This window comes from Phaenicophaeus curvirostris, chromosome 10 (assembly GCF_032191515.1).
Source record: "Phaenicophaeus curvirostris isolate KB17595 chromosome 10, BPBGC_Pcur_1.0, whole genome shotgun sequence".
NCBI lineage: Eukaryota > Metazoa > Chordata > Aves > Cuculiformes > Cuculidae > Phaenicophaeus > Phaenicophaeus curvirostris.
In genome coordinates, this window is record NC_091401.1 from 17,575,803 (window position 1) to 17,599,962 (window position 24,160).

The 24,160-nt window shown below is 40.5% G+C and overlaps 2 protein-coding genes across 2 annotated transcripts in view; both read right to left on the reverse strand.

Annotated features, from left to right (window-relative positions):
• Positions 1-773: 773 nt before the first annotated feature.
• Positions 774-8,198, reverse strand: ZNF639 (zinc finger protein 639). Its single transcript, XM_069864615.1, has 7 exons — positions 8,093-8,198; positions 7,268-7,405; positions 6,800-6,867; positions 6,130-6,237; positions 5,185-5,322; positions 2,754-4,933; positions 774-2,697 (listed from the first exon to the last, which is right to left on the reverse strand). Exons 3-6 carry the CDS (start codon positions 6,855-6,857, stop codon positions 3,786-3,788), a joined length of 1,452 nt encoding a protein of 483 aa, XP_069720716.1. The 5' UTR covers positions 6,858-6,867; positions 7,268-7,405; positions 8,093-8,198; the 3' UTR covers positions 774-2,697; positions 2,754-3,785.
• Positions 8,199-9,781: 1,583 nt separating this feature from the next.
• Positions 9,782-24,160, reverse strand: part of PIK3CA (phosphatidylinositol-4,5-bisphosphate 3-kinase catalytic subunit alpha) — a 47,507-nt gene continuing 33,128 nt past the window's right edge. Inside the window, exons 14-21 of the mRNA XM_069864903.1 lie at positions 23,918-24,089; positions 23,504-23,610; positions 22,890-23,011; positions 22,254-22,332; positions 19,063-19,233; positions 18,398-18,515; positions 18,097-18,248; positions 9,782-16,950 (exon numbers count right to left, since the gene is read on the reverse strand). Coding sequence (XP_069721004.1) covers positions 16,680-16,950; positions 18,097-18,248; positions 18,398-18,515; positions 19,063-19,233; positions 22,254-22,332; positions 22,890-23,011; positions 23,504-23,610; positions 23,918-24,089 — 1,192 coding nt within the window. The 3' untranslated portion in view covers positions 9,782-16,679. The remainder of the gene's footprint in view (positions 16,951-18,096; positions 18,249-18,397; positions 18,516-19,062; positions 19,234-22,253; positions 22,333-22,889; positions 23,012-23,503; positions 23,611-23,917; positions 24,090-24,160) is intronic.

A 24,160-nucleotide genomic window follows, 5' to 3' on the forward strand; every position in this document is an offset into this window, starting at 1 on the left:
GGGACGGGGGCGGAGAGCGCTTCCGCTTCCGGTCCCGCCTGCCGGGCGCGGGCCGCCATGTCTCGTGAGAACCGCAAGGGCGGGGAGGCCGCCATGTTTAGTGAGGGCCGCAGGGGCGGGGAGGCCGCCATGTTTAGTGAGGGCTGCAGGGGCGGAGCGGCCGCCATCTTCCTCGAAGGCGGGGGTGGCGTAGGGTCGCGAAATGGAGGCGGGGGCGCCCCAGTCCCGGCCCTGGGTGCCAGGGAGCAGCCCTGGAGCCTGAAGTTACTGTTACAAAAACGGGAATAGCTGTGATTTAAGCTAAAGTTAATTTTTCTCTCAGTAATTCCGTTGATCTGAAAGTCAAATAGAGTGTCCCTCCAGACAGCAGGTTTTCTTTAAAACGGTGTTTTCCAGACACGGTTCATTCTTCGGAGGTGATGGAGTCTAGTGTTCAGCGTGACCTGTGCTGCCCCTTCTGCAACCACCTGTTTGCATCCTTGCCCCGCCTCAAACGCTGGGTCAAGCAGAGCTGCATTCGGCTCCAAAGGAGCAAGAATTTTGACTGTTGTGAAGTTCATAATAACAGTGACATTAGACCTTGGAAGTCATAAAAGATGTGTGCGATTTCTGGGAAAATTTATACACATGTATTTAAATGGGAAATATATTCTGTCCCAGCTCTTGTCTCACTGTACAGGAATGATGGAGATTGCTCCCTCCTGTTGCCCAGGCTGATAAGGGTTCTTGCTTTCTGAAACTCCAAAACAAGTCTTAAAGAATTTATTTGCTGGCATTTTCAGTATCACCATAAACAGTGGAAATCAGCGACACACAATAAACATTACAGAGAACACAGTGTTTGAGTTACCCACTTGCTTTAAGTCTTGTATCAATTTGAGGGATCGATGTTCTGTTTTAAACTCAACAGACTTTTTTTTTCATATAAAAGTGTTCTTTTGTTCAAGAACAAACATGACCGGGGAAGCTGAAGCATGTGACACACACCTAACGCGTTAAAACTCTGAAAAGCAGTCAAATAGAAATTGCTCCCAAATACACCGTCCTTCCAAACCCCATCCTGTGACTTTGGGCAGTTCCTGGCTAGAACACTGGTCCCAAGGCAGGAGAACCCTATGGGTACCCATGTAACAAACAACTGCACGCAATGCAACGAGAGTCTCGGTTGGAAAAAACAACCCTGGCGTTCTCCTGTCTGCCACAGCTCATTACTGTCACCCTGGACAGAGATTAATTGCTCACGCTGTGGGGTTGAAGATGAAAAGTCCCTGGCAGTACGTTGAGCAGCTGCATTCACGTGCTCGGTGCAGCAGCGCCCAACCACTGACCTTCCCCTTGCACCTTGCATGTGAAAAAACCCACTTCTCTTCCCATTCCCACCATGCTGTCCCTAGCATGAACAGTATTCCTTTCAGCCTTCCAACTTTTAGAGGGACTCCACTCTGCCAATCTTTTCTGCTACTTAATACCTTTTTTGTTTTAGCATGCTGATCATGTGGAAGCCCATATACCGCTCTTTACTTGTTCTTTTTACCTTTTCCGGCTCAGGTAAAATGCAAAGGCTACTCCTGTAAATTTGTATTTACTTTCTAACATTAAAAAAAAAAAAAAAGAAAATACTAACACAAGTCCCTTTTTTGTAACATCCAACCTAAACCAAACCTGTATGTATTTCCCCCTCAGACACTCTGCAGTGCATTGTAGTTACAAATTATTTGGCTTCATAACATTCCTATGGGGTATTACTTTCATTTCCAATTTAGAGATTAGAAATAGCACAACTCAAAGTCAGAGATAAAGTTAGGAGCCAACAAGCAAGTTTTCTGAATCACAGGCCTCCATGCTTTTACAGGAGACCACCTTTCTTGTACAGGACACAATGCTGGCCTATGCAAACATGCACAATTCTGAAACCCACTTACTTATTTTGGGTTGGTTTTTGTTCTTAAATGCCTTTTTTCCACTTCTTGTCACTGTCCCCTGAATAGTTTTCTCTCCAGAGCTCAACCATGCCATTCCACCTGCATGTCATCACCAAAAGCAGGGTTTCAGAGAAACACCTCCATGTGAACAAAATCAACTTTCCATATATAATATAATTATCATTGGTATTTGGTTAGCTGTATTACTGCTACCATTTTAAGCCAGCCAGGATGAACCTGTTCAAAATAAGATGTTAGAAATTCTACAACAGACATTGTCATTCTTTATACAACAGACTAATAAAACACACTCAGGACACCATCGGGTTGCTCTCCTCCATAACTACACAGAAGATTTAAAAGTAAATCAGCATTTCAAAATGACAAAAATGGTCTTGCTTCCTACAAAGAAATATACAGAAACTGGTTCATAGCAGACTTTCCAGAAGTACTTCCCTAGAAATGAGAACTTCCATAAACTGGCCATATTCAGCCAGTAACACCAAATCTCACTGATCAAGAAATGTTTTATACATTAATTATATCTACACAAAGCTTACATTAGACAATCTTACATTACAAATTTACAGTCAATGCAGAAGAAATGTAAACACCACCACTAATTTATGGGTAATTTCACCCTGATAACAAGCACAACCTAAATGGCCTCACTATTATTTTTATCTGTCCAAGTATCCACTCAGAAATACAGATACAGAATGAATTGTAAAAATTCACCTCTAAAGATTATAATGGCAGGACAGTGCTATCTAATCTGAACAGATGTGTGAAATCATTTGAAAGTCATTAAAGTTAATAAAATTTTTGTACTGCGCCAGTGTTTTAAGTCAGCATATAGGACAAGTTTAGGATTTATGGAATTAAAATAACTGTCCTCCAATTCCTAGCAGTGGAAAGCTAATTATGAATACACAGAATTACAGTAATATAAACTACTAGAGGCTTGCTCTAAATAAGGTTGTTGACATACATGATTTCAGTGAGAGCTAAATTAGAATTTGAGATTAGAAAAATCACATTCTCTGTACATTGTCAGCTGGATCATTTTGCCAATTCCCTTACAATTACTCCTTTAAACATGACCTAATCTACACACACAAGCAATGTGTGCCTCCTTGGTGCTTTAAAAGATAGGAACTGAGAGTAAATAAAGGAGACAAAAATCATGCAGCCTGTAGTAAATGTGTGGAAGAGAGGGTTGATGGACAATCAGACAGACAGGATCTGAAACTGAACACTGAGTAAACAAAAGTGAAGATGAGGTCAGCTAGGTACAAAAGAAGAACAGGATGACTTTAAAAGCTTATCAAGAGTGTAAGGTGAGAAATGCAGGCTGGTATGTGAATTTGGAGACGTCCACACCTGGAAACATTCAAAACACCCTTATCTTTGGCAGGCTGGTGCCATTTGCCAGACATCAGCACAATGCTTGGCTGCTACAGGGGGTAACAGGAGCTGGATATGCATTTACGATCACTATATTGTTCTGTGAGCATGGAACTAGATGTCGGCTTCTCTTTGTCCCTTTTTAAACCTGAGATTTGGTCTTATCCACTAAGTGTGAAAGTGCAGGATAATCATCAGAACTGCTATCACAACATGCAAATAATCCCACTGTCCCTCCCTCCAAAATCTGATCCATCACACTGTCAATGTGATTAATCCCACTGAAACCCCTACGTAAGGAAATTCACAACACCAAGTTGTTATATGTGCATTGCAGATACAAAGATTAAAACATTTGAACTGTACAATTGCTGTTAAAATTGTATTTAATATCACATTTCAGTGACTGGGAATTAATTCCAATTCTAACAAATTGATTACAAGGAAAGGAAGTCATCAAGCTGTCTCATGTATCTGAAGATGACTTAGAAGATCTTTTTCATTTCCAAACCTCATTAAACAATCAGTACATTTATGAGGTAAGTCTGCTGAATGTCTGAAATCCAGATGAGTTTTAAGGTCCTCAATCTGTCCTGTTGAATATTCACAGTATTGACACAAATAAATCCCTTCAGATAAATGAGAGCTTAAATGCTTACAATATTCCAACATACCTGAAAAGCCCTTCCCACAGTCATCACAAACATGAGGGAATATTTTGGTGTGTTCAATTGCTACGTGCCTGTTGACATTTGTATGCAGCCTGCTCCTAAAGCCGCACACTTGGCACACAAAGAAGTTTTTGCATTTATCAAAACTGATCTTGTTTATGAGACTGTACTGTCCACGCTCCTTGTTATTATAGCTGTCGCTTAGCTCGATCAGTCGACACGCATGTTCATTCACCACATGGCTGTGCAGATCTTCTGGATCGTTTGTCTCATGCTCACAGAACTGACACAAATACTGCTCATCACAGCTGTGCTCCTGGAAGTGCAGGTACAACTCGCTGCTGGAGGAGAACTGCACATCGCACTGCTCACACCAATAAAGGTGGTCATTAAAGTGAGTGTCTGCTATGTGCTGACTCAGATTCTCAAATATCACCGTTTTGTAATCGCAATATTTACAGATGTACGGATCCTCCTCGTGTAGCTTCACATGTTCAATGAGCTGCATTTTGCTGGAGAAGCTTTCTTTACAAACTTTACAGACCTGAGCGTCTGTACATGTCTTATGCTTCAGGATCACATGCTGCTTTAAATCAGAAAAGTACTTGCTATTGAAGTCACAGAGCTCACATTTGTATAAGCCACTGCTGTTGGCTCTCAGCAAAGGCCATTTCTGTTGAGCTGTGATATTCAAAGCCTGGTTCTTCTCAAAGATTCTACAGGTTTCCAGAGGGATTTCCTCTAGGTCCTCAGCTTCCAGCTTCTCTGGTGACACAGTCTGTGTTTCTATATCATGAACTTCTACAGCATTCACTTCCGTCGTAGAAATTTCTACTGTTTGAACATCCAGAGGTTTCTCTTCTTCTGCAGGGCTGTCACTGAATATTGGTGAATCACACAAGTCTCTGCACATTCCATTATCGGTACCTTTATCTGCAGGAGGAAACAGACAATAAAAGCAAAAGGTTAAAATATCTTGCAAAACACATGGGTTCATTTTTGACTTTTCCAATAGCTGCAGCAGCTTACAATGCAAAATGCAATTATTTTTCTCCAGCTAGACTATGTTTTATCTAACAAGTAAATAATGTAAACTATAAATCCTTCACCTCTTCTATCAAAGCAAAAGGTTACATTTCCTCAGCCTCCCAGCACCAAAGCTGCAAATACACCTTGATCTTTACCTTTATCCTTCTTTTTAGGCTCTACATAGTGGAACCCCATCACATTCGAATGTGAGCTACTCCACTGAGACGTCCCAGCATGCACTGGACTCCCATCATCATCAGTGTCTAAGCTCTGCACAGGACTGTGGAATCTACCTGAAAGACAGAAGGATTTTCCTGTCATCACTTGTCTACACTAGCACCATCATGATTCCCTAACCATGGAACTTATTTACTTATTCTAGTAGCAAAACTTTATATACTAATTGCATCATAACCTACATTAAAGAAAGTAACAATGAATACCTCAGAAATAATTTCCATATGTACAGAAGATAACATAACTCAAAACATAACAACTCTGTCTTTAAAATTTCAGAAAAAAATAGTAAATTGATGCTACTGGAAAAAACTTAAAACTCTTAAATAAAACTTTACACTTGAAAGACGGTTTAAAAAATGCTCTTAAATACTTCTGGACATCACATTTTAAAATATAATGCTTTGTAAGACTTCTGGAGACTCACTGGCTAATTTACTGGAGTGAAAAGAAACATAATAAAACCCCATCCTCACATTTGCTCTGCTAAACGTTACACTCATTAACTCAAGTTGTATAAAAACGTATGCTGTTTTCCGTAAGCACAGTTCAATGCAATTGCTGGTGAACTATCTCTGAACTCTTGGATTATTTACATCAGTTTTACATTACCTACCTACATGTAGATATATGAGTCTAGTCATCATTAGAAATGTCGTAAAAGGGAAGGATCTTTTTGTCATCATTGTTTCTACTTTGTATTTCAATTACAATGATCAAACAGGTTTCCGCTTGTCTAAGTCAGGTCGGATCACAACGATGCTCAGCAGTCACTCATTACATATTTTGTACTAATTTTACTCCTATACATAGGATACACTTTGTAAAAAATTGCAGAACAAGACCCCAGAATGAACTCTTACCTCTGTTTTCAGAAAACCTTATATCTGGCTGTTTCATAGAGCAGACGCTATAGCAGTGGTCAGAAAAGATCCCACTGTTGTCTATGTATTTGCTTGCACCTGAAGAATCTAAAGAAAAAAAGTCAATTTTTATACTAACACATGATGCAGCTACATACGTACTTACGTGCACCAAAATCTTCCTCACCAGCTGCATTTTAACTGGTTGTGCTGTGCTGGCCTGATAATGTTCCTGTTGTGATTTAATACTTTCAGCTGCTCTCCGGATGCACAGAGTATCGCATACGGTCATTATCAAACTCTGCTCCCACTGGAGACAGTAGCAGGAACACAGTTTGTTCAGCACTGAACACTTCTGGACACTTCCACCCCGACTCTTACAAAATTCCTCCCCTCGTGTGTTAGCAGAACGATTTTCACTTTGTAGCTTGAGCAAAATTCCCCATTTACAGGGAGTACAGAACAAAACTGTTCAGAGGTATGGACTGGAAGTGGCTTATCAACAGGGAATGCAGAGTGGGAACTCAATACATGCAGACCGAGACTTCCTATCCCACCTTCTATGTTACTGATTTTCCATGTATTAGCACACGTGGTCACTACTCATGAAGTAATTACTCTGAGAAGAATAAATATTCTGAAGCATCCATAACTCAAGCTTTACACTGACCTGAATATCGAGACGGATGTAGAGTCTTCCTTTTCCTCTTTTTAGGATGTTCATTCATTTTGAATCGTCTAAATTAATGTACAGTGGAAACATTCAAGAATTAGAGGCATTTATGTCTAGTTTATCTTTCATGACCTTATGAAACAATACAAACATTTTGAAACCCCATACAATTAAGACAAGAGTTTTTTCCTATTCCCCTTTCTTATCTCCCACCCCATTTTATTACTGTTAAGAGCACGCCAAATGCAAACCAGTCCTCCAGTCGTGTTCTATACCCATGCCCCAGAACAAATGAAGGTCCACCATAAAGAGACACGGGTCAGTACTCAAGCACTCAGCATAACCTACAATGCAGCTCTGCAGCACCTTGTGGCTGCCTTTTGTCAGGGACCAGATATCCTGAGGCAGAGTCCTTCAGGTAAAGGTTTAGTGTTGAAAGTCCTAACGAAAGGCATGCTCTCTTACCAAAATCCTAGACTCTTCAGTCTCAGCAAGCAGAGCAGCTAAGAAGCTGACAGCTGTACAGCTTCCAAATGTAGCAAACACATCAGCTTGAGAATGTTTTCATCCAGGCAGCAACAGCATTTTAAAATACGTTCTACTCTAAGCATAAAATAAAACAAAACCCAGAATCAGATGCTCAGGTATTACAAAGGATGACGCTATAGAAATTGAAAGAAGAAAACATGAAACATTTGTATTAGTTTTGTTGTAGAGTGAGTAGATGCATAGGGCATTTGTTTTCCTTTTGTCCCAGGTCAGTTGGCTTTAGCTGCACTTGGCAGCTCCTGACAATGGAAACCTGGTGAAGATGAGGGTGGTGAGGGGCTGGCAGGGGCTGCCCCATCCCTGAGGGGTCCAAGGCCGGGCTGGACGGGGCTTGGGCAGCCCGGTCTGGTGGGAGGCGCCCCTGCCCGTGGGAGAGGGTGGAACTGGATGGGCTTTAAGGTCCCTTCCAACCCAAACCATTCTATGGTTCTGTAACACCAGAAACATCTGAGAGGAACGCTGGCCCAGACGGCTCCAAGGCTGCACACACAGGGCTTCGCTGTGACGCCTTCGAAAGCCGAGCTAAAGCGGGGAAAATGCCCCTCGGAACATCATAGAATGGCTTGGGTCGGACCTCAAAGCCCATCGAGCAGCAGCGTCCCAGAGCCCGGGCTGCTCCGAGCCCGCTCGCGCCCGGGAACACCTGCCGGCCCGGGGCTGGCGGGCAGCCGGAAGGATTTCATCCCCGCCTCCAGCCCGAGCCGCCCCTCGCCCGCTGCCTCGCGCCCCCCGGCCCCTCACCCCGCGCGGGGCGGCGCCTCCAGCCCGGACTCTCCTTCAGAGGGAGAACGACGCGGACAAACCCGGCTCTCCCTCCCGGGCGGCGGCGCCGGGGCCGGCACCCACCTCGGTCCGCGCCGCCGCGGGGAAGGGGCGGGGCCGCGCCGGGCCCCCTGGCGGCCTCGGGGCGCTGGGCCCCGCGCGGCGCCCCCGGGCGGCTCGGCGGTCCCTGAACGTCTGGCTCCGCGCGGCGCCCCCTAGCGGCTCGGCGGTCACTGAGCGTCGGGCCCCGCGCGGCGCCCCCTGTGCTTCTAGAAATGAGGAGCAAAGCCTTCGCCCCAGGAAAGCGTGGATCGTCACAAAAACCTGGGCTGAAGGCAGATATTTTTTTAAGAGGACACACAGGAGGTCGCGGCTGAGGCGTCCTGTCGAGCATCCGTTTTCCTGCTTTTTTGTTACAGGCGTTCAGGTTTTGGATCCAGCCTTTGCAGTTTGGAAACCAGCGATTTCCATCCACAAAACTGAGACCGCACACGTTCCAAGTCATTCTTCTCCGTCACTGGTGTTATTCGGCAGATTTCCCAAATCTGAGATGCAGAACTCCCCCAGCAATCACACGGCGGTGATGGCAGCGAGGCCCAACGTTTGCATTTCAGCAAGAACTGGCGACCCCCTCCCCTTGAACCATCCTGGGCATTTAAAACACAGAAACCACTCAGCTGTTTCAGTTAGAGAAAAGGTAAAACTCCTACTGTAACAAACAGAAGTTTTGAATGTCGGCGTAGGTCACTGAACCAGTGTCTTCAAAATCACAAGCCACACTTGGGTTTGGTCTCTCCAGACTAGAGCTCAGCCTTAGCATCAAAATAAATGTAACGATATCAATGTTCACCTTTTATTATGGCCTTGGATCCAGTGCAGACTGAGCAGCTGCAGGAACATAGCCCTTTCCAAAGCTAGTGGTGACCTGAAACAGAACAGCCCAGCGTACAGTTTAAAACTTACAGGGGACCAAGATACACAGAAGTGACTTGATTAAAACCCACGACACTTGCCTCACCCCTCCAAAACGGTGAAATTCTCAGCAAGAGCGCTCAAACCCCTCTCATGCTATGAGTTTATTAGCATCTGAAGCCCAAGCAGACCGTGTCTGCAGGAGCAATTCTTCCACTGCGGCCTCATGCTCTTATACTTGCCAGTGAGTAATTTCCCAAATGCGTTTCTCACTCTTCCAAAACCAGTGCTGGATACAAAAATACAACCCTGTTTGTTTGTTTGTTTAAATATAGTTTCAGTAATGAAAGCATGAAGGATATTTTTTCAAAACCAAACCAGATTGATTTAGCAGGGGGTTTAAAACCATCCAGCTGAAATGCTTCAATAACATCTGCTCTCTTATCACAACTTCTACAGCCCACATCCCAAATAAATTATTTTGAGGATCAACGTGTACAAGAACGAATGCCTTGTGCATCTAGGACTTCCCATCCCTAAACAATGCAAATTCTATCTGTCCTCTCCACCCCCATAATTAACTCATGTATGCAACTATGATTTCCTCTTTTTTCCAGCCTTTTTTGAAAGCAGAGCTGCAACACCAGACCACACCTCCAAGACTGAGGATTCCTTAAATTCTCACTTCAGAACTCACAAGCGTACCAACCATATTATTTTAATTTAGTTGTTAGTATATACATTAACACTCAAAAGTGTGATAAAAACCAAACAAAAGTAGTTTTTTAATAAACAGTATGTGATACAGACCGCAAAGATAAATAAAAGGCAGACTTTTTACAGTTTCTCATGAACACGAACTACAATAAGTATCATAGGCCAGACTTTTGTTACTTGCGCAGCACAGCAGAAAGGGAAGAAAGGTTGCGGTTTTGTTTGGTTTTGGGTTTTTTTGTTGGGTTTTTTTTTTTCAGGCTGCAAGACTATTCTCAGTATGAAAACACATGCATCTTGCTGCATCATAAATACTTTTTTGGCCCATTATTACTAAGTCTGTCTCGCTTTCTAACTACTTTACCACAGGACCTTTATCACACAATGACAGACACACAGCAACATCTTCCCCGTCCCCAGTAGTGGTTATTTCAAAGATAATTGTCTCATTTTAAAAAGATCTTTATTTCAAGCACTGGTGGGTGTTAATACTCCACTTTTGATGCAGACATGTCGCTGCTACCAGCTTCAACCAAGTTACATATAAGCATCAAGAGATTACACCCTCCTGGGCTCTATTTATCCAAAATGCCAGCGGGATGCTGAGCTACCTTCAGAAGAGCATTGCCAGCAGTCAAGGGGGTGAGGCTCCATCCTGCCCCTCTGTTCAGCACTGCTGAGGCCACACCTAGAGCGTCGCGTCCAGTGCTGGGCTCCCCAGTATGAGCCAGACACAGATACACTGGAATGGGTACAGCAAAGGGCCATGAAGATTATGGATGGGAGGGGAGGCTGAGAGAGCTGGGATGTTTTAGCTTGGTGAAAAGAAAGCTCAAGGGGCATCTTGTCAATGTATACACATACTTGATGGAGAGGAGCAAAGACAACAGGCAAGGTTTTTCTCAGTGCTGCCCACTGAAAGTACATTAGGCAATGAAATAGAAGAAATTTCATATAAATGTTAAGGAAAAAAACTTTTCACTGTGGACTCATCTTTCTTGGATAGGCTCTAAACCTGACTGGGTGATGTCCTGGGCAACCTCTAGCTGACCCTGCTCCAAACAGGCTGTCTGGACCAGACGATCTCCACAAGTCTCTGCCAACCTCAACGAAACTGTGCGATTCTGTGAGTTCTTGCAATTGTGGTGCCACTTGTAATGACAACAATACTTTCAAAATTTGAAGCCCAAGAATTCAGGACATCAGAGATGTATTCTAAATCCTTTTCTCCACCAAAGAAGTGGATTTTCATAGTGTATGTGGATATTCACAGTTAAAATTTGCAGAGGTGCAAGTGGAAAGGATGATACTCCCAGATGATGAATCGTATGCATCTGTCTTCACAAAAGAAGGTGAAGAATTTGGACCACAGTGGCTGTGAGACAAGAAAGAAGAGACATCTCTGACTGCCTTCTTCATCTTTCCCCTGCCTCAAATGAAACAGTAGGACAACTATGAAAAGCCTCAGTAAGTTCTTAATTCAGGATACAGAACACTATCAAATAAAGCCTGGGAACAGGTTGAATGTACTTAAACCAAAGAAACAAAACAGAATGAGATTGCAAGATTGCAGCTATGAACATCCACGTTTTGGCTCTAATGGATTAACTAAAGTACAGCATGTATAAGATTCTTAGGATAAACAGCTTCTGCTTGAATTAGGCTTTCTATAACTTCAGCAATATAATTAGGTCAGGTTTAACTGTGATTTAACATTGGAACAAATTCCTAACAGAATTCATGCAGTTGCACTGAACTAAATGGTTCCTAAACCAGTTTAGTAGCTGCTGGGCAACTGGCGCTAGAATTTCAGAAAAAGTCAAGAGTGAGTATGTGTGTTTTGGGCCTTCTTTGTGCCGAGGGAATATTGCAACACATACAGAAGCGACAGTAAGGACACTTAAGACACATTTATACAAACTGATGGGGACACTAGCTTCGAAGTACAGGCACAGCATTGTTTCAATTGATCTTCTCTTACAAATATTTTATGTTGTACTTATGCTACAGGCATACCCCTTTTTTGGCGAGAGGGGCTTTGGAGAGGGAAGGGAAGAGATTGGGACAGAGGGATCTACCTCTGGCTTAGAGTCAGCAGTGCTAACACAGTTACAACCTCATACTTTTAAAAGTCTGTCCCATAAAGGTCAAAAGTCAAGAATATCGCGCTGCAAATTAAGAACAACTATTTTTCCTGAGTGTGGGTTCAACAAGTCTTTATACTATGAAAGAGTAGGAAGAGGAAACATTTAACTTAGCAAGCAATAAAAATTCAGCAAGTCTCAAGAATGAAAGTAACTGTAGACCAGACTACAATGGTTATGAATTGAAGAGCTAGAAAACTAGTTAATAAACACTATTTCAAAGTAAAATTGTCAAGTGTTAAACTGGGCTTCTAGTAAAGATTTTTCTCATTAAGAGAACACCTCTCATACTGAATCATACGAATAAGTAATCTGGAACTTTAATATGCAGATAAGGCTAATTCTGCTTTCATATGCAGTTTTGAATCCAGGCTGATTCTGATGAAGTCAGTGTTATATCATCATAAAGTGGAATCAGAATTTCTCAAAGACCAGAGCTGGTTAGCGTATGCAGACAGAACTTCTATATCCAGTTTCCAGTTGGCTTACCTTCATTAGCACAGATGTAAAAAAATAAAACTAAAAAAACCCAAAACCGAAAACCCACCCCAGCTGCAGGGGGGTGAGCTACACATCATTTTGGACAGATAGAGCCTTACCTAAACTGAGACAACTATCAGCATGAAAAAAAGATACAAATTCGTTATTTGTATGAAACATGTATTGCAAAATCAATTTGGGTTTCAACAATCCGCAATAACATCCACAGCTATATAATATTTAAAAAAAACCAAGTGTGGTTCTTCTTCCATTCAAGTAAAACCAAAACAAGAGAAAGAAGCTTTAAAAAAAAAAAAATCTTAGAAGCAGCAAGTTACAACTCTTTCTGTAATACCACACCATTTTCATTAACTTGAAGCATTTTCAAGATGTCAAAGACATCAACAATAGTAATTTCAAGTGGCTTTTTTGATAATTATTTTTTGAATGGGTCCAGCCCAGGTCTGCAACCTGTACAGACATGCAAAACAGGAGGAATTCACAATTATTATTAAGAACAGACACTGGAGCACACCAGTTATAAAATGACAAAGCAAAGAAAATACCTTCAAATTGTCAACAAACATGGAGTACTGACTGCTAAAGGGCATTTAATATTTTACATAAAAAGGAAAGTTGGAAAAAAAAAACAAAAACAAAAACAACCCTCCACACCACCAACAGCAGGGTTATCACAATCAAACTTCTCTACAAGCTTGGTAATTTCTATATTGCCCTTAGTACGCAGGCTTATGTCTTCTCCACAAGATGCCAAACCACTAACAATTCTGGTTTAATTTAAATGCTTTTAAAAATATTTAAACAACTATACTGAAGGTCTGTTTCACCTATGAATAAACCACTAATGCACCCCTTCAGAACAGAAAAGTGTGCATATGCAAGTCAGTTCAGGTGCTTTTTCTGCTACCTTTAGAAAAGCAAAGAACATATTTTTAAGAAAAACTAAGCAGCAGCAGCCTGTTCTGTCATTAAATCAAACATAGTTTCACAGTTGAAAAAGTTACTGGTTTTAGATTTGTTTTTCACTAAATCACATTTCCTAATGCTTTGTAATAAAACACAAGGCCCAGTCCTGGGCTCCTCGCTCTGGTGGTCCTTGTAGGAGCAAGGTGTTCAGATTCAATTCAAGCTCAAAATAAGCTACGTAGTGTTTTGTGCAGCTGACTCTCAGAATAAAGGGAACATTTTAATCTCCATGAAGTGGAAATAGTTAAAAAATAAAAATTCAAATTCCAAGCAATCTCCGTAAAAATCGAGAGCTCAATAACAGGTGCTTTCACAGTCTGTAAGCAGATCTGATTTCTGATACTGAGAACAGATGGCATCCTCTTAACTACACCAACGTAAGCGAACAGCACCTCCACTACCACCAGTGAAGTTACCTCAGCACAGAACTGGCACAACAGGATAAAGTAATTAGGGCTGAATGCTCTGAAGCTTAAAAAAGGATTTTCCTGTGACACTGGCAGAATGTTTTTCAAATGCCCATCCTGGTTGTGGTCAGAGCAACTGCTTAAAGCTCACGAGCTTCTCCTACATTTTTTTTTTTTAATTTAAAGGCTATAATTATCCCAAATCATATTGTGACTGTATCACTATGAAGTTTCCTTTCTTTTACTAGTTAATGTTCATACTAAGTTCTAAAGCTTGTGCACAGCATTTAGTTGCAGTAACTTTTGGAAACAGAGTCTGATTCTTCATACCTTTCTGCCTGTGCAAAAAGGGTGCAGAGCACTGTAATGCTTCATCTGAAAGACATTTATACTTGTATTTACAGAAGTAAATGGCTAGAGGAAGGGGCAAAGTACAAGTCAGGCTCATAACATCCAATAAATTCGAGCTGATCTTTTCAGCCAGGCTGGAAAAGGCTGACCCTCTTTCAGATAAACGAGGTAAAGCATTGTTTCAATACCAGATAAATAAGGATAATATAGCACCTAATGTGGCACTTGTGCAAGTTTTACTCAGTAAAATTAAGAGTTACAGCCAACAGGGTTTCAGATTTTGTGAACCAAATTTAAACTGAAACTAAGCCATGTTTTAAAAGAGCTAAAGCATTAGAATGTACTGACTGCAGAGTAATATATACAAGGGTAATTTTGCTGTGGAAAGTATGACCAAGGTTAGCAGGAGTTAAAATATCCATATGAACAAAAAAGAAAATGTAACAGTCAATAAAAGGTGTAGTGGGAAGTCTACTGGACTACTCTGAAACATTTAGTGGAACTAAGGAAATGAAACTTCACATTCCCCATACTATCCTTGGAACTTCTGTAGTTCTCACCAAAACGGGTTTCCCCTCACAAGATCAAGTCTCCATCTGTGCAGTAATCCACTGCAGGACCTTTGACTATGAAAGTGTCTTGAAAGACCAAAGTCTTGGCTTTACAATCCCCAAAGCCTTTCACAACCTAACTGATTGCACATTTTTAATATATTAAAATTTGCTAAATGAAGCCAACCACTCATTACCTCATCAGTACAGCCTGCACAAAGTACAGTTTATTTATATACTTATATTCTAATCTAACACCAGCTGTCAGCGTATTTTATATTACATGTGGTATTGCACTTTTCTGAGTAGCACCTTGGTGCGTGTTTGCAAGTGAACGAGCTGAACCTCTGAAAGCCTCAGACCTCTGGAATTCACTCCAAGTGCTGCCAATCTAGCCAGTTTAAAATTTTAGGGTGAACATCACCCTTAGAATTATGGGCTTGACTAGTTAAAAAACCTGTTTAATATTTAGAAAAACAGTCCTACCTGAAGTTGTGCATAAGGGCAATCTGAAATCCTTGGTACTCTCAACAGTTTTAAAAAGTGGTGCCAATTTTGTTGATTGCACACATCGTAATTGTGTTAGAGGACAACAACTAGATTTACAAATATACATTACACACACACACACAAAAGACAAAGCTATAAAATGTTTGGTAACTCCACATGCTTTGAGCTAGCCAATGTATCTGCTGTATGTTGAACTGCTTATTATTGATCATATTGAAAATCTAAATTGCAATTTCTGATGTATCTGCTACCGGATTAAACAACCACTTCCGAAGGAGGAAGAAAAATGAGAAATGGTGGACCCAGAGATCGAGGGTTTAAACGAACGTTCCTTGAATAGCCAACATATCTCTTCAGTAATGTGAAGAGCGATGCAAAAAAATTTTTGAAGAGACTTAGGCCAAGTTCACCTCTGGCAATAGTGGGTGCATCTCCCACTACTTCAACAGTACTTGTGTCCTCTTTCACCAGGGCTGAATTTGGTCCTAGGAGTATATCTGGTCACCTTCAGTGACGTTAATGGAAACGGGAGTCTTGGACAGATAAACTGGGCTGCAAAATTAAAAGAGTGAATATTGGACAAATCATGTAAATAAAGAATATATATTAATAATAGTTCCTATTATATAAATAGCCTTTATAAAAAAATAATCTTTCAATAATTTTAATAACTCACCTTTCTTTAGGTTCTGGAAAACATGTATGAAAAAAATCTATTCAGTTCAAGTTAGATTAAAGCAAACCTAAGATGAACACTACAACTCTCCGTTGCACTAAACCCAATTCTGACCATCGAATCTCCAGCTTAGTCAGTTTTTTGGGACGATAGGGAGTTTCTTTGTGAAGGTATGAATTGCACCCCTAGAAATACTGAGCAGAAGAAACACCATGCTGAACGGGCCTATTCCCTACTGCTTTCAGAAACTGTGCAGGCGATGGACCCAGAAATCAAAGTGTCATCTAAACCCCGTAAATGTTAATGCCTCTGAGCACATTTAAAAGGCACTGTCCTCTCACTATTGTGTTTAGATCTTTGAGCCTAAACTCCTACCCTTCAAACTATGCTGCATTTAAATATTTGCTATCACTTGAACTTTCCACTCTTCTCAATCCAGCATAGCCTCTACCTGCTGTACCCGATCTAAGGTAATAGGTGATGGACTCTTATGTTCATGCTAGCACTATTTTCTTTTTCCTTCTAATTTATCCTATCAAATGAAAAAAAGGAAACATTCTTCCAAGTTTACCTTTTTGGGCTTAAGGCATAACATGAAGTCACACATCATACTAAAGCTTAATTTTTGAAGTGTACGATTTTAGTGCTATCTGAAACCCTGTCTTACATTATTTTCTGACAGTTGTCTGAACAGTTCATCTCTTTTCTTGCCACAAATTCTAATGTTATCCATGGTTTGTGCAATTCCTATGCAACCAGTCTTTGCTGCTAACAAGTATTAACAGTGCAGTACCCACAAAGTGGGCTATCAGTTCTTGTTTCCTTGCTTTCATTTCAGTTCAAAGCATGTTGCTTTATTGTGTGGAAGATCCAGTCCATTTTTGTTGTCCAGCCGCCATGGTGAGCATCATTCATTTGCTTCATGAAGTACTCAAGAGCTTCCTGCTCAGTTTTGTCCAATGCAAGGGTCTTTCGAATGTATGCAATATCGTCAAAGGACTGCAGTTCTGGCATTCCTGAACCAAGCATCATGGAGAAAAGATTTATGAAGAGATTGGCATGCTGCCGGATTGCTAGATAAGCCTTATAACACATCTCCTGAAACCTGGAAGAGACGGGTGAAAAAAATTAGTGTATCTCCCCATTAGATGCATATTACTTCTCACCTCCAAAACAGCTTTCAGGTAACCACACAGTCTTAATCTTAAACACCATAATGTTGTTGAGAAAATATCTGTGTTTCTGTAAGAATTAGTAGTGGTGAGATGAAACTCAAGACAGGCTATCTAGCCTTAAATCCCATCTACAGTTAATTTAAGTGTTCCACACGATGTTATTGGAGCTCACAGAGCCATTTTAGTGGTTGCTACTGACATTTAAGATTTCAAAGCACATTTCCTGATATACTGCTGCAAATAGTGCTTTCCTGACTATCACCAGAGATGCAGTTCTCTCCTGTAGTTTAATGAGGGCACTAGCTGTTGCTCTGGATAGATACTCTGGAGAACGCATTGAAGATGGGCATTTGCTGTAACACAGCATTGGGTGAGAAATGCCCGTTCATGCTGAAATTGCTAATTTAAGTCGGGTTAAGAACACAAAAAAAAAAAAAAAATTACTGCAGCATTCAGACAGACAATACCTGCCTTCCCTCCCCGCAACATAATGAATTAAGATTAAAATTGAAACTTGTCAAATACTAGACCTCTGGAAAGACAGGTATTAGGAATGACAACAGCAGAATTTATTTATGTATTTATTTATTATTTCAAAGTTCTCCTTTCTTAGCAGGTTCTGTAGAATGTCACAAATTACACAGGCCACCTGAGAAGCTGATACTACAGCAGCTACAGGAGAGTAATAATGCTGAGTGACCATCAAGGCTCTGATGTGCATTACACCTGACATTTAAGAATTCTCAAGTTATTGCAGTTATGCAATCCCAGGAGGATTTTAAGTGTTAAAAAAAAAGAAAAAAATCAGATATTTAAAAATTTATCTTTATACACATATGCTGACCCTGCAAGCTAAAGTGAGGTTTCATGAACCAAAGATCCTGTAAGTGCCAAGACCACCTATTGAGTTACAAGTAGGTGGCAGATCTTCAACTGAAGAACTAGAACGTACTCAATGCAAGCCAATTAAAATTCTACTTTTCAGTTAAAAGGTCCAACTATTAACAGTTACGAGTAGTAAAGTGCATTTTAGGTACAAAATACTCTGGAAGTTAAACACTTATAAAAAGGCTCACCTTTCAAACTCCCTTGTTTTGGTACACTCTTGGGCTCCTTTACTAATCACTATTAAAAAGTCTTGTGTTAAGACAAATGGCACACGTTCTCTTTTATAACCAAATTTTTTCTTCTTGTGATCAAGGAAGTGCCCAAAGTCAATATGAAACAGCTTGGAAAGACAGAAAGGTATTTTAAAATTAATAATTCCTTGTTTAAATGATGTCATAATAAATTTGATCATTTACTTATAGTTCAGATGTTTGGGTTTTTTTTCAAACAAATATGAAAGCGAGAAATGACATTAGAGAAACATCTTACCTGTCCGTCATCTTTTACCATGATGTTACTATTGTGGCGATCACCAATGCCCAGTATAAAGGTAGCCACACAGTAGCCAGCACAAGAACGTGTAAACAAGTCAATAGCTGCATCATACCTATTGAAAACAAACAAAGGAGATATTTTCCTATAGATATTCTACTATTACAAAAGCGCAGATTTTTTTTTTTCCTTCTCATAAAGGAAGTACCAACTTCTGCTATTGTTTCTCAATGAAACAGAGTTCCTGGACTTTATTAGAAGTAAGGAAGAAATTCAGCATATTCAGAGAACAGAAGTACTTACAATTAGATCATGGAAGAGTAAACCAGCTATTAGACTGAATGTCCCCTCTTTTGAAGGCCAGTAGGTTTTATTTTGATAAGCTGCTGTTAAGATACAGACTTAAGCCGTATTGGCGCAGTTCTACCCTCAACTTACACTTTACCATTGAGAAGTCACACAACCACTAACTAGAAGAGCTGCAGGAAGGAATAACAGGTAAACGGGGCGGGAGGGGTTGGGGTGGACACAGCAGTATTGGACAACGGACATGACCCAAACCAGATGGACATATTTTCCATTTGATGAACTTCAGTCCTCTTCGAATTTCCATCAAGAAGAACAACACATGAACAAGAAAAACAAGCAACAGGAAATCTCACATTTCTCCTTTGTTCTTGTCCTTGAGCCACTGATGCAATGTATGGCTGTTGAACTGCAATGCTCCTTTTAAGCCTCCTTTACACTGAATCTGCATGATCGTATGAGAGCTCCTCACGACCTCGATGAGTCCCACACAGTCACCAATAGACAAACAACCATAAGGCAACATCCTGAAAGATGAAGGGTTTGGTTTTTTTCACAGAATAAAGTTTGAAAATAGCAAGCAAGCAACAGGCATATTTGATAACCGTTATCAGGTGAGCGTCATCTGAGAATACTTTTTTAATGTTTTACACGTGTGTTACCGTTAGCTTTGTGGAAAAAACATACCAGATATCAGTACAGCAAAATGCCAGCCACTGTATCCACCAAAGTAGTTCTTCAGTTTTCAAAGAATCACAGAATAAGATCATCAAGTCCAACCATCAGCCCAGCACCACCGTGCCTCCTAAGCAATGTCCCCTTTTAGAATCATAGAATAACCAGGTTGGAAGAGACCCACCGGATCATTGAGTCCAACCATTCCTATCAAACACTAAACCATGCCACTTAGCACCTTGTCCACCCGTCCCTTAAACACTTCCAGGGAAGGTGAATCAACCACCTCCCTGGGCAGACGGTTCCAGTGCCCAATGACCCGTTTTGTGAAGAATTTTTTCCTAATGTCCAGCCTAAATCTCCCCTGGCGGAGCTTGAGGCCATTCCCTCTTGTCCTGTCCCCTGTCACTTGGGAGAAGAGGCCAGCACCCTCCTCTCCACAACCTCCTTTCAGGTACTTATAGAAAGCAATGAGGTCTCCCCTCAGCCTCCTCTTCTCCAGGCTAAACAACCCCAGCTCTCTCAGTCGCTCCTCCTAAGACTTGTTCTCCAGTCCCTTCACCAGCTTTGTCGCTCTTCTCTGGACTCGCTCCAGAGCCTCAACATCCTTCTTGTGGTGAGGGGCCCAGAACTGAAAATGGTATTTGAGGAGCGGTCTCACCAGTGCCGAGTACAGAGGGAGAATAACCTCCCTGGACCTGCTGGTCACACCGTTTCTGATACAAGCCAAGATGCCATTGGCCTTCCTGGCCACCTGGGCACACTGCTTGTATCAGGACAAAAGGTTAAGGTAAAATTTTATTAACATGTTCTTGGGGAATCCACTGAAAAAGTCCTTAAAAAGGCACTCAGCACGATTTGACAAGATCTACTCACCTATATTCAAAGCAAAGAAATAGAAACAAAATTTAAGTACTGAGAAAACAAATGCTGGGATTTCACGGGTTACTATAAACAAGTAGCAGGCAACACTTCCACATAAAACCAGCAAAGGATCTTCAAAATGAGTCTCTGAATAGGACTCAAACAGATTGCAAAATTGTAACCAGAACCTATAGTCAGCAACTTTATGATTTATCTGGATGATAATGGACTAACTGTAAACAGTTGCTTTAATCACAGACTCTTTAAAGACCATCACAAATCACTTTCTTTTGTAATCTGCATGTGAAAATCAAAGGATAATCCCAGAAGCTCATTTTGCTTTTTAGAAGTAGAAGAAAATAATTCCTGTGCCTTGCTTTCCTTTCACAGGTCTCTTTCCTTGCCCTCCCCAAAAGTCTGGTTTACTTCTGTTGTGTTCAAAACATTTTAGCTGAGAAAACTAAGAGAAAACCAGAAAGAAACAAGGCCATTATTATGTTTAACATCCTCTGTTAAAATATTTGGGAGGGAGGGTCATGCACCTAGAAGCAGCCCTTTTCTCTCCTGAGGTTTCATTTTCTGAGTGGCAGTGTCACACCTACACAGTAAACCAGCCTTCTAGGAACACTGGAGTATCAAAAGTTTTTCTTTGTGATGCCACGGTAAAAATCCCAGAAAAAAACAATCTACCATGGCATTTTATAGAAGAATTTACGGAATGCCAGTGCAATGCATAGCCAGTGGCAGAGCTGACTGCTGGTGTTGCCGTGAAGGTGGGCTTTTCCACTCTGGATTAACAGCACTTTATTTGCAGGTACTAAATATCTACACTTGTATCTATCTACACTTGTATTTTTAGATAAAAGTCTGATTTGGAGGTCAAAGAAAACCAGCAAGACCCATCTATTTTCTTAAGTATATAGCATAAGCTTTGGACTGTTAGACTTTCTGTACCCTAGAGACATACAGTTTAACGGCCTCAGTGGGAGGAGTTGCAATTTCTAGATCCTCAAAAGATCTTCTCTGCCCACTACTGTAATCCGTAGCTTGCTCAGGACTCAGAGTCCATCAGCTGCCTCATCTTGCAAGCTCATTTCAGTCATTTGGTATAGCAGATGGACAGCTGGGCGTCTTTTGTTCTGACTGGTGGCAAGAGGTGGGAGAGGATGTATTTTTGCACATTTCCGTAGCTGGTTCCTCTTCAAGACATGGGCACTGTGAACTATAACTTGGCAAACCATTCTTGGACAAAGCCATAATTCTGTCACTCATTACACTACTAGATTCAAAATAGTTGCCAAGATGCATGGGAGATGATGCAGACCAATAGGTCTTTTGTTTAGATGACAGTGAAGTGAGAACTAAGGGTGCAAATAACATACTTGGTTTGACAGCGCAGGGGCAGCTCTGTTACACCACTGCCTAAAAATGTACTATACAGCAAACACATATTTGGAAGCGCAGTCTGTCTAGCATCAGTTTTCCAGAAGCAGAATATTTTGTACCGAATGGCATTCTGCAGAAGCTCCTGTACCCACTGACTATTTAGACATGGAAAAGCTGCATGCATACCCGACTGGGTCATACATAACTTTGTGTACTGAAATGAAAACACCAACTACAGAGAGTCATCACTCAACGGGGCTGCAAGTTTGGCAACTTGTTTGAAGCAAATCCTACAGATACCATTAGCAGATCAGTGTGCGGCTAGCATTGTATTAGCTCTTGTAGCCATTCCTGGTATGTAGATCCCTCATGCCCAATCACTCCAGTATTTACCAAATACGATCTTATCTTTACAGAATCCAGTAGTTTAGTTAACTAAACATTATTTTAAAAAACTTAAAAATCTTAATGTACTCTAACTTAATGTACTCTAACACGTACAAACATGCCTATTTATAGCATTTTATTTATTACCCTTGGGAGAACAGATGCAATCTCTGGCAACAAATCAATGCAAAACCATTAAGGACAGTACTGCTTGAGAAGGACCTCTAATGCTTACCGAAGATCAAGACCCTGATTTTGCCAGATGTTTTCCATAATTCTAATTATCTGAAGTGTCAGCATGTCCTGACGCAAGTCTGGAATGGTCAAAAACATAGAGATTGCAAATTTCATAACAACAGAACACTTTGTTACATTCTATTTTACTTTTCACCCAAAAAGTATGTCTAAAGGAAATGAGGATTGCATAATTCAGTGTAGGTTTTTATTCTCTCAACAGAGAAAAGCAGACTTTAAATAGTTAAGAATGAACGTAAATTTGTGGTGGTGATTTCAGAGCTGTTTAAAAATATACACTAAATACATGACAATGGAATTACAGATCACACATCTGTAATACCTTGAAGATATTTCAAAGTAAAAAACCCCAAAATATTAAATGGTATCTTGTTTCCACTTCAACAGATGAAGCATTTTAGAACATACAACATCTGTCTATGACCAAGACAAACACTTATGTGTGCATGCTTAATATTTCTGGAAAAAAAGATTGCTTTGCTGAGATGACTTTTAAGACTTTTTTTAATATATAAGAGGTTTTTTTAATACTTTATATGCTTAGAAAAAATACTAAACAATAAGTTACAAAGACAAACACAAACATAGCTTTTGGATGATATTCATTTTTCCTTACCATCTCCATTCTTAAAGATTATCTCATTGTTCTGAAATAACAATTCAGACATAATATCTGGGTTTTCCCAGTTCAACCATAGGGGCCTTTTTGCAGATGACATTATCCTGCACTCCTCAAGCCTATAAAAGAGATAAGGTTTCTATGAAATAAACACAATTTCATTCCCATAGCATGTTCCAGTACTACTACCAAATTCTCCCTGTTTTCTGCAAAGTCTCTGAAATAGTATCAAACTAGGGATGCATGGGTAACTGACAGTCAAGCACTTTTACTCTCACCTTCAAACTTAAATTAGTAAGTGCAAAGTTAACCATTTGTTAAGCCCATCAGAAAATCTGCCTATATTGTAATCTTCCTTGCAGAGGGAAAAAGGACTGCAGTCCTGTCAGCTTAAAGGAACAGCCAACTGTGCTGTTGCTCCTTAATTTGTTAAGCTGTTAAGACCAAAACTACTTTACTCTGTATGAATTACTCTGTTACAAATTATATTCAGTTAACTTTGAAGTTACTAATATGTAGAATGTTAACATTTAACCTTAACATCATTAATGTGAACATAGACTAAGCTTTTACTTAAGTATCAAGACAAACTTCAAAACTGAAGACAATACCGAAGATTTCCCAGTTGATGCGCAGGATTAAGAGGAGAGATAAAACCTTGTAAAGCATCCATAAAATCTGGCCGTCTCATTTGTTCAACAAGAAACTTCATCTGTACCTGATAAATAATCATATTCAGATTTTAAGAACACTAATTATATGTACATGAAGGCATGTATCAGGTTTTAGGCTGGTTTTGCACAGTTCCAATGTAAGCAACTCCACTTAGCCACATTTTACACAAACTGAAACCCTTAAGAGGAAGACAATGGCAATGCACACAGAAAACATGACAGCTGCTAGGACAACATACTATCTACTGCAGTTAGCATTAATAATTTTCTAGTTAATAAAATTAGATACAGTCCTAAGTAATTCCTGTGACTCAGCAGCAATAGCTTTGGTACGTGGACAACTTATAATACCTTCTGGGTCTCATCTTTTTTTTCCTGCTTGAGAATATCTGTGAGGTTAATCAACTTCTCCATAGCCTCCACCTGCCTGCTCAGATGCTTTAGGTACATTCCACACGCTCGACAATAGGACTCCAGAAGTAAACCAAACCTCTGACTTACAGTTTTATTGTGCATTTCAGACCTACACAGAGAGGAAGAACAGTTATAGCTTAAACACGAGACCACTTAAAGGTGCCAGAAATGAAGCTATAC

Excerpts from the sequence above, each read along its gene's own strand:
- ZNF639 (XM_069864615.1), bottom strand. The coding sequence starts at position 6,857 with ATGAATGAACATCCTAAAAAGAGGAAAAGGAAGACTCTACATCCGTCT. Across the intron at positions 5,323-6,129 it reads AAGGTTTTCTGAAAACAGAG|GTAGATTCCACAGTCCTGTG; the intron begins GTAAGAGTTCAT and ends TCTGTCTTTCAG. Across the intron at positions 4,934-5,184 it reads GCCTAAAAAGAAGGATAAAG|ATAAAGGTACCGATAATGGA; the intron begins GTAAAGATCAAG and ends TTCCTCCTGCAG.